Source organism: Xenopus laevis, chromosome 1S, assembly GCF_017654675.1.
Source record: "Xenopus laevis strain J_2021 chromosome 1S, Xenopus_laevis_v10.1, whole genome shotgun sequence".
NCBI lineage: Eukaryota > Metazoa > Chordata > Amphibia > Anura > Pipidae > Xenopus > Xenopus laevis.
Window position 1 is genome coordinate 82,615,594 of NC_054372.1, and position 14,220 is coordinate 82,629,813.

Genomic DNA, 14,220 nt, shown 5'->3' on the forward strand with positions numbered 1-14,220 from the left:
CCGTTATCTGATCTTGCTGGGTTTAGCTCCAAGCTTTGCGATTTGTTTTGGGCTGGTAAGTTCTCACGCGTTAGCAAAACGAATATGACGTTGCCTAAGGATAAGGGGGGGTTAGGTTTTCCTGATTTTTCGCTATACTATAAGGCGGCCCAATTAGCTCAAATAGTGACCTTTACACACGATTGCTGATAGCCCTCACTGGGTCCACCTAGAAGCTCTTTTTGTAAGCCCTACTCTCCTTCGGCTTTAATTTGGTGCCCCACCAAACTTAGACCTAAATTAGGTAGTGTGTGCTTATTACATACTATTAGGCTTTGGGATAGTGTTAGGTTGCGGTTTCGGTTGCAATCCCCATTGACTCCAGCAGCTCCTTTGTTGGGTAATCCGCTTTTTTCCACCGGGCCTGCAACCTACTCTATTTCAATGGTGGCGAGATCAGAACTTTTTGTACCTAGGGCAGCTTTTCTCCTTATTAGGGCCCTATACCCCTCAGAACTTTTCTCAGAAATATAGCGTGCCGCAGGTTGAAAGCTATAGAGTGATCCAAGTATTGCATTATGCTCAATCTTTATGGAAATCTTCTGGGGTGGTGAACAGTTCTCAGACCTTTTTTGAGCATTGGTGTTGTAAAGCGCCCAAATCGCGGGGAGTGATTTCAACTTTATACAATAACTTTTTTGTCCTGACTGACACCCGTCAGGTTTCCTATACACACTTATGGCAAGAGGACATAGGATGTCAGATGGGCTTAGACGACTGGGAAGTAATTTGGTCTAATATCAAGAAATCTTCCAGGAATGTCTCCCTCTTAGAAACAAATTATAAGGTTTTGCTCCGGTGGTACTTGGTCCCCGCACGTATAGCGCGATTTATACCTTTGGCTGATGATAGGTGTTTTAGGGGTTGTACTCATAAGGGCACTATGTATCATATTTGGTGGCTATGCCCTGTGGTTCAAAGATTTTGGATAAGGATTTATAATATGATTTATTCCATTTTTAATACGCCTATTCCCAAACATCCTAGTACGGCCCTATTATGTAAAAAACCTGATGCTCTCACGTCACACCAATTCCAACTTTTCCTGCTGATTATGACGGCTGCCAAACAAACAATCGCAAAAGGCTTGGAAAACCAGGTATATCTCTGTCGAGGCCACGAAGAGTAAAATTGATTGGATAATGGTCCAGGAGAAAATGTCTAGCATTCTACTTGATACCCACCAGAAATACCTGTTGGTTTGGTCCCCTTGGATTGAATATAGATACGGTACTAATTATCCGACTGCCTTTCTTAGCATTTGAAACGTTACCACTGTCTTATCTCACTTGTCACTGTTTTTATAGGATTTTCAGAACTTGTCCACTAGTTTAATGGTCATTTGATTGTCAGTATTTTGTTTTTTATTCACCAACAGTGGATGTTTATAATTTATCTATAAGCTATGTGTACATTTGTGAGCTGTTTGATGTACCTACACGTGGAGACTTTCTGGTATATTTGCAGACTCAATCTGTACTGTCTCTTACTATGCTACTGTCGGCTTTTGTCAACTTTGTTTTTGTTTTGTAAACTCAATAAAAATATTGGAATATAAAAGGAAAATCTTAGCTATGAGGAAAGACTGGCCAAATAAGGGTAGTTCACGCTGGAGAAGAGGGGCTTAAAGGAACAGGTCAATGTGAAAACTGGTTAAATATACTGTATGTGTAAAATAAAAAAAAAATTTAATATGATTATTTAGCCAAAACTGTAATATATAAAGCAGGAGTGAAGGGGGGCCTCATGGGATGTAAATGTTCAGTGAGTTTGCAATTGATACTCAGCATTCACCTCAGATTTAAAAGTAAACAGTTATGACCCATGTGGCCTTCCCCAAGTCATTGATTGGTTACTGCCTGGTAACCAGGGATGGGCGAATTTGACCAGTTTCGCTTCGCCAAAAATTCGCCGCCGGCGAAATGTCGCAGACGCCCATTAAAGTCTATGGGCGTCAAAAAAATTTTGTCGCGCAGCGAAACTGTTTTGACGCGCGTCTTTTTTTTTACGCACGCTGCCATACGAGTCTATGGGCGTCATTTTTTCAGCGAAACGAGGCGAAAAAATTCGCCCATCCCTACTGGTAACCAATCATCGGAAACCAAAAGAGCTGAAAAGCAGGCAGTAGTGATCTGGCTGTTAAGTTAGACATCCAGTCACTCCAGCCTTTATACATTACATTTTTGCAAAACTAACTACAGTATATTAAAAAAATATATATTTTGCAAATCTATTTACCCAGTTTTTATTTTTATACTGAACAATTAATGTGAGGGGTGATATGATAATGATGTATAAATATATAAGGGGATCTTATAATAATCTCTCTGATCTTTACAGTGAGAGCTGTGAAGATGTGGAATTCTCTCCCTGAATCAGGCTAATACGTGAGATAGCTTTAAGAAGGGGTGCAATTACTTTTTAGCAAATGAGGCAATACAGGGTTATGGAATTAGCTCAAAGTACAAGTTGATCCAGAAACTAGTCTGATTGCCATCTTGGATTCAGGATGGAATTTTTCCCCCTCTGAGGCGAATTGGAGAAGCTTCATATGGTTTTTGTTGCCTTCCTCTGGATCAGCTAGCAGGTTAGGCAGGTTATAATAGAGTTAAAAGGTTTAACTTGATGGAAGTGTTTCTTTTTTCAACCTAACTTACTATATTACTATGCTACTATATGTTGCTACTATATGTTGTCTTGCACCACTACTGTCCATTACAAATATAGAAGAAGCCATCAAGTAGTCCTGTGATCATATCTGGCCACTAGAAAAGATAGCAACTGCTATTTTTAGTGGATTATATATGATACTATTTATAATTTGAATTTTTTTTTTACTGTATACCCATCGCATTTAATATATTTAAATATATAAAATATGAGAAGGCATTACTGTGACTGTAACAGCTACTTACACTGAAGCAATAGTGACACTTTTCTGTATAAACTATTTTAATATGTATGAGTAACTTGTCTTTTTAAATTATTGTTAACATAAGATTCTTTATTAACTACTGTATATTGCATACTCTTGGGTATTTGTTACTTATATCAATAAATAACAAATACCCAAGAGTAAGACCACAGGCAGTTATTGTTGAATGAAACATAATCAGTGAAAACCATTGATTTAACTACAAATAGTCTGGTGTGTAATATTGGATTTTTATTACCAGCAGAACAACCTGTCATCCAATACTATCTATCTACATACTATATAAAGAAAGACTGCTTACCACTTAAGACTCATTTACTGATCACTTACTATGCAAGATGTGGTAAAAACAAGCCCATTAGCACTGTTGTGAAAGCCACATATTGCTATATTGTATAGCCGTAGATATAGAGATATAGTGTTGAAGTTAAGCTGATATTCAGTAATACTGTATATAGAAGTGAAATAGGAACCATTTGTATTGCCACCTCTATATACAGGTGTATTTACTTACTTGTGTTATTTCAGTTACAGTAAACACATGTTTCACATGCTTTGATGAAAACATAATTTCTCATGATCAAACATCATAACGTCTTATTGTAACACAGCCTCTGATAGGCAAAGGGCAGGGAATGTTGGCATCTTCCACTCTGCACATATCCATGTATGGGTCAAACAACACAAAGCTTGGGATATCATGAGTTACACTTGCTCTTCTCTGTCCAAGTAAGAAGATTCGCCCATTAACCGTGCAACATCCCATAAAAAACTTGCGGTTCAGACATTCTTCACTGAGCACCAACCATTCCTTAGTCGCAAGGTCAAATCGAAGTGTCTGTCCACCAATTGTATATAAGATTTCATTAAGAATTGCAGCACATAAATCATATCTAGAGAAAATGATGACAAGCATTGTTTGTCACAATTCTGCATGTATAGCAGACTTTATAAACAGTATTTTTGTTCTCATTGAGATGGGGTTGTATATACAGTGATATAAACTGAATTATTGCAAACTTCCCTTGTAATATTATGTGGTCATTTATTAAAGGGGAACTATTGCAGAAAATCTAAATTTAATATAACAGATAATATTACAATATTATTTAAAATTTATATAAGCTTCATCATACCAAAATAAGAAACTTTCTAAATACAATTAAAATTTTGTATGTTCACTGTCCGTCTCTCAGTATCTGTCTCTCTTCATTCTGTCTTCATGCAGGCATGACAGTTACAGTGACAGTTTGATCCAATGTATCTTAAAGGGCAGCTCCCTTTCCTAGCAGATGTATTAGCGTTCACTGAAATAGCTGATTCCAGTACAAATAAAGGATAACAAAATAACTGCCTATTGCACAAAATTTTGCATGTAAAGAAAAAGATTTCTGGTGATTTTAATAGAGTGAGCTCTAACACATCTTCCAGGCAAAAGCAGGCCTGGGATTATTGGCAAGGCCACAAAGGCCCAGGCTTAGGGCGGCAATATTATAGGAGAGGCATGCCACCCAGCCGCAATTCAATATTATCAGAAGCACTAGGGCTCGCGATGGACGGGGGCACACTCGCAAGGGGGGGCACAGGCAGCCCAAGTAGAAATCCAGGCCTGGGCAAAAAGAAGCCGCCCTTTAAAGATATATTGGATTTTAAATTGTCATTAAAAGTCAGACTCCCACCTTCTGCACGGAGACAGAATGAACACAGATTTGAATTGTCTGTAGCCAGTAGCACAGCCAGCAAATGAGAACAAGCTGGTGACCGGTGGCTGTGCACTAACAAGCAATTTACAATTGAGTGTCTTTGAGTAAATATTAGCAATAGTGTACCTTGGCAGTGGAGAATAAGCAAATCACATCCACCTCATTAAGTGCTCAGTATTTAGTTGTTGGATTCCACTGTACACATCTCCCATTTTCATCTCGACCACAGATGACATAGACTTTAGTACCACTGCTAGAAGCTGCTGCTCTTTCAACAGTCTAAGAAGTGGGTGCCGACTCTCCCACTTCAGCACTGCAAGGTCCAACATTTCCACATCTGCAGTCACTGCCTTCGTCAGTACTCCCTCCTAGTTGCATACAAGTGAAAGCCAACTGCCACAGCACAATGGCAGTTCCTGGACATCTTCATTGGTGGCCCATCAGTCCAAGAGTTTTGGGAAGAGTCATAAATAAGTACCCAGTCTATACTGTACCACACAAAGTCCCCACGGAAGTAACCTCCAGTCACTATTAAAAGGTTGCCTGTAATAGAAGAGATACATTTTAAAATGCTTGCTTTCAAAATATTCAGGATTGGCCTGTGCTTTTACAGTCTCAGCTCATCATTGAAATATTCTGAAACTGCAGTCAGAATTCAACCTTCTTTGTTATGCTAAAATTAGCTAGATTTTTTTCTAACCTTAAAAGTGACAGTAATGAGATAATGAGCTAGTACACATCTGACACAAGGAACTTCAGTTACAGTAAACACATGTTTCACATGCTTTGATGAAAACATAATTTCTCATGATCAAACATCATAACGTCTTATTGTAACACAGCCTCTGATAGGCAAAGGGCAGGAATGTTGGCATCTTCACACTCTGCACATATCCATGTATGGGTCAAACAACACAAAGCTTGGGATATCATGAGTTACACTTGCTCTTCTCTGTCCAAGTAAGAAGATTCGCCCATTAACCGTGCAACATCCCATAAAAAACTTGCGGTTCAGACATTCTTCACTGAGCACCAACCATTCCTTAGTCGCAAGGTCAAATCGAAGTGTCTGTCCACCAATTGTATATAAGATTTCATTAAGAATTGCAGCACATAAATCATATCTAGAGAAAAATGATGACAAGATTGTTTGTCACAATTCTGCATGTATAGCAGACTTTATAAACAGTATTTTTGTTCTCATTGAGATGGGGTTGTATATACAGTGATATAAACTGAATTATTGCAAACTTCCCTTGTAATATTATGTGGTTCATTATATTAAAGGGGAACTATTGCAGAAATCTAATTTAATATAACAAGATAATATTACAATATTATTAAAATTTTATATAAGCTTCATCATACCAAAATAAGAAACTTTCTAAATACAATTAAAAATTTTGTATGTTCACTGTCCGTCTCTCAGTATCTGTCTCTCTTCATTCTGTCTTCATGCAGGCATGACAGTTACAGTGACAGTTTGATCCAATGTATCTTAAAGGGCAGCTCCCTTTCCTAGCAGATGTATTAGCGTTCACTGAAATAGCTGATTCCAGTACAAATAAAGGATAACAAAATAACTGCCTATTGCACAAATTTTGCATGTAAAGAAAAAAGATTTCTGGTGATTTTAATAGAGTGAGCTCTAACACATCTTCCAGGCAAAAGCAGGCCTGGATTATTGGCAAGGCCACAAAGGCCCAGGCTTAGGGCGGCAATATTATAGGAGAGGCATGCCACCCAGCCGCAATTCAATATTATCAGAAGCACTAGGGCTCGCGATGGACGGGGGCACACTCGCAAGGGGGGGCACAGGCAGCCCAAGTAGAAATCCAGGCCTGGGCAAAAGAAGCCGCCCTTAAAGATATATTGGATTTAAATTGTCATTAAAAGTCAGACTCCCACCTTCTGCACGGAGACAGAATGAACACAGATTTGAATTGTCTGTAGCCAGTAGCCAGCCAGCAAATGAGACAAGCTGGTGACCGGTGGCTGTGCACTAACGCAATTTACAATTGAGTGTCTTTGAGTAAATATTAGCAATAGTGTACCTTGGCAGTGGAGAATAAGAAATCACATCCCACTCATTAGTCTCAGTATTTAGTTGTTGGATTCCACTGTACACATCTCCATTTTCATCTCGACCACAGATGACATAGACTTTAGTACCACTGCTAGAAGCTGCTGCTCTTTCAACAGGTCTAAGAAGTGGGTGCCGACTCTCCCACTTCAGCACTGCAAGGTCCAACATTTCCACATCTGCAGTCACTCCTTCGTCAGTACTCCCTCCTAGTGCATACAAGTGAAAGCCAACTGCCACAGCACAATGGCAGTTCCTGGACATCTTCATTGGTGGCCCATCAGTCCAAGAGTTTTGGGAAGAGTCATAAATAAGTACCCAGTCTATACTGTACCACACAAAGTCCCCACGGAAGTAACCTCCAGTCACTATTAAAAGGTTGCCTGTAATAGAAGAGATACATTTTAAAATGCTTGCTTTCAAAATATTCAGGATTGGCCTGTGCTTTTACAGTCTCAGCTCATCATTGAAATATTCTGAAACTGCAGTCAGAATTCAACCTTCTTTGTTATGCTAAAATTAGCTAGATTTTTTTCTAACCTTAAAAGTGACAGTAATGAGATAATGAGCTAGTACACATCTGACACAAGGAACTAGGGAGCCTTCGCAAGTGTTAAAGAGGTTGTTAATTATAATTAATTGTTTGTGATTTGTGAATTCTTTAGCATTTTGTTCAGTAGCTCTCCAGAATGACATTTCAGAGGCATTCTGGATGTTGGTGTCCAAATTGCTAGCAACCAGGCAAGGATTTGAATGGCAGACTTGAATATGAATAAAGGGGGCCTGAATTAGTAATAATAAGTAACAATAAGAATAAAATTGTAGCCTTACAGAGCAATAGTTTATGGCTGCTTTGGTTAAGATGGCCATACATGGGAAGTTTTAGTCATAACTCTGTGAATGATCCTATGGGCTTAACGATTGTTTAAACGAGTCATGCATCTATGGTTAACAATATATGAGGAGCCTTTTGCTGTATCTTTGTCATTTAGGCACAAGATCTAACATATATTAACCAATAGCAGTCTGTTCCAGTAAAGGATTAGGTAAGGGGTGCTGTGGAGGCAGCAGGAGGAAGGTGAGTCCTTTAGGCAATAGCTGGCTGAACCCACAAGACACAGACAGGAAAAGGACAGGAAAAGGGTGACGAGGGCCATAAGACTAAGACTAGAGACTAAGAACAGAGCGGAGTGGAACAGGACAGAGGGCGAAGATCAGGACTGGACTAGATGGGATGAAGACGGCGATGAGTCAATACAGGAACAGACTGGATAGGAACAGGATGGAGCAGGAGTGAAACAGGAACAGACTGGATGGGACAGGACGGTGTGGGCATAGATCTGGAGCACACTGAAAGTATGGGACAGGATGGTGCGGGCGTAAATCGGGAGCATAGTAAAAGGATAGTACAGGACGGTGTGGGCATAGATCGAACCAGACTGGGAATTGAATGCAGAAGGACTGGAGCAGAAGGATTGTATTCAGAAGGACTGGAGCAGAATGACTGGAGCAAATAGCAGGAGAGGGAGGTAAAGGCAGAGCAAGATACAGAGCGAGACGAGGGAAGATATAAGACAGGGTAAAGGTACAAGTCAGAACAGGACAGGAAGCAGGAACAGGCAAGGCAAGGTCAGGTCAAGGCAGAAATAGGTTAATGCAAGGTAAAAAGTAGGACTGGATCAGAACCAGGAGGGAAAGACAAGGCAGGATCAGAAAAAGGTAAGGTAAGGAGGAAAGGCAGGACAAGGCAAGGCACAGCAAGGAGGCTAAAGCTGGAACCTTAGCTAAGGGTGATGCCACAGTGCTAGTTTGGGAAGCCAACGCTCAGGCAAGGAGTGATTGGAAGGCTGGCCTTAAATAGGGCTGAATCAGCCCTGATTGGCTGACTGCAAACCAATCAGGCTGCTGGGCTAGAGCTGCAAAGGCCAGGTAACCCTACTGGCTGCTCACCTGGCCCAGTGGTTAAAGCATTGAGCCAGAAACCCAAAGGCCCTTGGTTTACTTAGTTTACCTTCACAAAAAGCATTAAGCAGTGAACAATTGTTTAACAATGATTATCTTACTGTATTATCCACTGACCGATTTCATTGTTTCACAACGAAATTTTGAAACCTGTCCTATCGACTATTGGGATGATTTTGTAAGAACGACATCATCGTTTGCACCCCAACAATATGTAGACGATTTATCAGATTTTATCACACAAAAAAATCTGACCATGTATGGCCACCTTTGGTGAACAGCAAATACAAATGAAAACTGGCACAATGGGTCTCTTGCAAGCAGGATTAACCCTGCAGATTTATTGGTTCAAGCAATGTAATGTAATATAATGTCTGAAGAAGGGGCTTGCCCCAAAATGTTACATTGCTTGCACCAATAAATGTGCAGAGTTAATCCATCTTGCAAGAGACCCATTGTGCAGGTTTTCCTTTGTATTTGCTGTTTATTTGAGGGTGCCAATGCCTCTGGAGATACTGAGCACCACGTGAGAACAAACATTCAAAGGCCAGGGTGTGCTGGTGAGTAATCCTGTTTGTTCACCTTTAGTGAACCCCATTTGAAAAAAACTGATCACCTTTATGTGGAATTGTTATGCTTACACACAAATAATTTTAAAACAAGAGGCTCATACTAATAATCATGGTAGCACAGATTTTCAGTCAGCTGCAGAAGATAAATGAAAATAAACATTTGATCATGAGTTACAACATTTGTAATTGTGCCCAGTGTTGGTAAAACATTAATGCATATATTGAATACATATTTATACAGTATATTAGCACCTTTGGGAGTAAAGCCAAAATTAGTGTTATGTTTAAACATGTCACCAGTTTGTCTAATTTATTTTGAAGAAGCAAGTTTGGAAAACTTGCAAAGCACAGTGGGTATCTGTGCATAAAGACTGTGGTTACCTTAGGGAGACTTGGTTGTGTCATATCTTTATTATACACAATTTGTGTATATTTTACATATGTTGTGTTGTGTATCTGAGGATGTCATGTCATTTATATATTAGATGGCATCATGACATAACAAAGGCAAGCTTCAGCATACCGAAATAACAAACTTTCTAAATACAATTAATTAAATATTCTATGCTGTTTTTGAAATAATCAAGTTTATCTTCACTAACCTACTGTCAGCATCTGTTTCTTAAATTATGAACAGGAAAAACAATAATAAATGTGGTAAATTGACTGTGATGTTGTTAAATAAATAAATAAATTCATTTTTGTGAAAGTTCAGAATCAAGTGTCATTATTCAAATATGGTGAGAAAAGCAGTTGCAAAAGCTTAATTAATTGGTGCAGGTTAAAGTGCTAATAGTGCCTAAGTGCTAATCTGGTACATGATTGACGCCCACTAATAAATAGATTACCCAGTAAAAACTTAACATTTAATGGCTCCTTAAAGTGATACTGACACTAAAAAATGAATTTTAGCATATGAATGTACATTAAATGTTACCTATAGGTCATGTTGATCATTTTTTGCTGAGAGGTTTGTTTTTGTATATAATTGTTAGTTGAAGTTCATAAGCCTGACTCTCTGATACTCTGACACTCTGACTTTGCCAACCAGACTGTCCCATCTCAGCCTGTTAGTTACAGTTTCTAATGCTAACGGACTCCTGCTGCACAAATATGGCAGCCCCCTCATACAGGAACATGGGGGATCAGACAGGTAATATAAAAGCATCATGCAAATACTTTATGGCAAAGTTAGAAGTAGCTTGCAAAGCCAATATTATAATATATGTAAAAAAAGTTTAATTTCAGGTGTCAGTATCTCTTTAAAAAATACACACATGTAGAGGGAAATACAATTAAAATAAATTAGATGAAAATGAAAGTTGTAGGGGATTGCGGCGTAATTAATAGTTCATTATGCTGGTCCCACCTAGATCAAACATCAACCCGGATGCCCTCAGATTAATTCAATAATAAATGATGGGGGTACTTAGGGAGTGAATACGGAGGTGATTGCGGAGGTGTTGTTTGTTGGCAGGAACGGCATAGAGACCAATGATTGAAAATCAATCTTAAATATACAACTCTGTATTCAGTATGGTGTGCAAAAGAAATTAACTATCACTTTGTCCTCTCAGAGGCACCTAATGATAAATGGCCTATTCCCTGAACACTTATAGAACGCAACACCTTGTACTGAAAAAGGACTTGGTCCAATTACAAAGTCCGCATGAGTGCAGAAAAGTTACCGGTCAATCCATTGTGTAAGACTACTCACCGCTGTGTGGAGGGGATGTCTGGTTCTGTTCGTCCCTGCAGGCAAGTAGTTGGTCGCAGTCGCCAGCGAAGACGTGCCTGTGCGTTCGTGCGCATTGTCGCGCGCGTGTCTTGGCGCGTGTGAGTACGTTTGTGCGCTGCGTAGCCCTGCGTTTCTGCGCATGTGAGTTCACGCTGGGCCTATATCAACTCAGTTGACATACAAACAAATTGCTAGGTTATCTTAGTTCATTTACAAGAGACCCCAGCATTGTATATTTGATCTCCTGTTGTTGACCCGGCTATTCCTGACTCGCTTGAACTCTGCCTGCACCCGACCTCGGCCTGATATTAACTACGAACCTGATCTGCCTGCATCTGACCTCGGCCTGACTCCATTACGAACCTGAGCTGCCTGCATTTGACTCGGATCTGTTTGACCTCGTCCTTCTCACCCTTGTTACCTCGTCCGGACTCTCCGGCCTCTTTTCACAGCGCATTCTTCCTGTCTCACCTTCAGGTTAGTCTGTCGCTGGTGGAAGCTGCTTGTGAGCCCTCCTCTGCAAATTGATCCGCATAAAGCCTTATACCATTGTATGCCAATAAATCTTGAAAAAGTTAAAAAGTATTTCCCGCCATTCCTCCTCCCATGAGCTACTGTCCCCCCATTTGGTCAATCGCTATTCAAAATAACCTAGCGGTGGAGCTCAACGCCTAACGCGCGTTTCGCCTGTGAAGGCTTTCTCAAAGGCAAATGGTGCTATGATCTCTCGATATTTACATCATCGCGGTTGCGCCGATTGGTTTACAGGTCATCGCATGGTCCGCAGACCGTACTCCTAACTTAAATATCTGTTAATAATGGAGTTAGTGATGTAACTATAACAAGTGGGCATTTCTATACTATCTTAAGTAAGGTTTTAGAGCTTCAAAAGGAGACAAACTCTATATATGAAAACTACAGCTATTCTCTAATTGTGGCACCATTTATAAAACAGAAGTTTTATGAAAACTTTCATAGTTTTTACATAACCATGAATGTATAGTATACAGAATTAGGAAATATGCTAGGAAAATAAGTGTATTTAAATGAGAATAGTCGCCAGTCGCCAGCGAAGAGAAATGGACAGGTTTAACATCGGAAAATATATTCTCACATATATACATACACATATGTATATATATACAAAAAAGAGATAATAACAGCACTCACGCTTTCTCCTCTCGTTTCACGGTGCACGTCCTTTGAGGTCTCCGGTCAGTCCTCTTAAATATATAGAAAAAACAGTCCTGGACAGCACTCGTTATTGTATCAAAGAGATTGTATTAAAGATTAAAATTACATTACCATGATGTGCACATGATAGCAACGTTTTGAGCCCAATTGGGCTCTTTCTCAAGCCGTGTGTACAATGTTTAGAACAAAATCCAATTATTTATAGTCCATCCTAGGAAGTGACATATCAGGCGTTCATTTATACATGTTACAAGGTTTAAACCATGCCTAACATATGTATCAATCAAAGTATAACCAGCAGAGTTTACAATTAGTACTCATATTTTTTATAGAAACAGATATAAATTATAATCCTTGTTTAGACCATGTGGGTGTAAAGAATTCAATCCTCCCTCTGTTTTAGTCTCAATTCCCGATCGACCCCCTCTCTCTAATGGGGGTACCATTTCTAGCACTGTGAAACGTAACTGTTCTGCTGTGTATCCCGCCGGGACGGCCGATTGTGTCGGGCATAGGCTCGATATTTTGCCCTATGGCAATTTTGTTGGACAGGGTCCTTATATACCGGGATTAACGTGCACCCGCAGGTAACATACACCTTTTGAATTTGGAGTGGAAGTGGAGTCATGGCGTCAGCACAGCATCCGGATCGTGCAGTGTTCAGTTACACGGAGACCCAAGCTGAGGAGATTGTTGCTTCGTTTGCACAATCGGCAGGCTTTCTACGGGTCCCAGTATCCTCGCAATTGCAGAGAAAATTTGAGGGACTGAACCGGCATGCGATCAATCTGGAGTTACACGCTGAGACGCTGGCAGAGTACTTCATGAATAAGCGGATCCCCAGAGGCCTACGGATCTCACTACGACCAACGCTGTTTGAAGGTAATGATGAATTTCGTTTGAGATTCACACAAATACTAAACAAATGTTCATATGATATTATGACATTGACAGTGGAGTTTATTACGAAGGAACTCAAAACGGTTAATAGTGAGATGCAAACAGTGAGCAATTGGCCACAGGGATGACCGCACAGGAGTTAATTGATTTAAAGGAACAGATGCAAATTAAATTAGATAAATACAAGCAAAATAATGAGAGACAGAAAATACAGAAATTTGATCGGGATACTGTGGATTATGAGAGAGGGAGAGTATATCAGTGGAATCGTGTTGATGTCAATGGGAGAGGAGGAACACGGAGTTTAAGTGTTCCACGTAATATGGAAAGATCTGCACGCATGGAGGATAAACAGGATACAATTAGGGATGCTCAGCATTTTTTAGAGGTTCCAGGAGACGTCGAGGTGGCAGAAAACACAGGTGCAGTCAAAAAGAAAGTGCTACCCCCAAAGAACAGACAGGAAAGGAAGGCGAACAAGTAGTCTTCAATATTTCTTCACTCCCTTTAACAGAATCACAGGTGGCGGTTTTGGGGAAAGGTTTAAACTTTTGTTTGACTTCTCCAGTGGATCGCTTCCAATGGGATGTGGATTTATACAGATTCTATCGGACTCTGCGCCTGAAAGTACATTGTTCCACCTACATCCTACTCTGTTGTGGAGACATATATTAATAACATTGAACGTGATTTTGAGAAAGTGTGTCATCAGGGGTTGGGTACTCCTGATTTGATACCTAATGTAACTAAACAAGAAAGGGATGCTATACGTAATTTAATGGCTGACAACTGGATTACTATAAAACCCTCAGATAAAGGAGGTGCAATTGTTGTCATGGATACGTCATATTACAATAATTAAATTTTAAGTCAATTATCGGATAAGGCAGTTTATAAAATATTAGATGGAGATCCCTTAACATGGATCTCAGAAAGAATTGAGCGGATGTTAATCAGTATGATTGACAATAATGTAATTTCGGCAGAATTGAAAACCTATCTTACTGTAAAATTTCCACGAACACCGACTCTGTACACACTTCCAAAGATTCGTAAGAACCCTGTCCAACCACCGGGACGGCCGATTGTGTCAG

At 39.8% G+C, this 14,220-nt stretch overlaps 1 protein-coding gene across 1 annotated transcript in view; it reads right to left on the minus strand.

Annotated features, from left to right (window-relative positions):
* Nucleotides 1-3,185: 3,185 nt before the first annotated feature.
* LOC108706792 (kelch-like protein 23) overlaps nt 3,186-14,220 on the minus strand; it is a 44,570-nt gene continuing 33,535 nt past the window's right edge. Inside the window, exons 3-4 of the mRNA XM_041579838.1 lie at nt 6,732-7,143; nt 3,186-3,867 (exon numbers count right to left, since the gene is read on the minus strand). Of these exons, the coding sequence (XP_041435772.1) occupies nt 3,555-3,867; nt 6,732-7,143 (725 nt within the window). The 3' untranslated portion in view covers nt 3,186-3,554. The remainder of the gene's footprint in view (nt 3,868-6,731; nt 7,144-14,220) is intronic.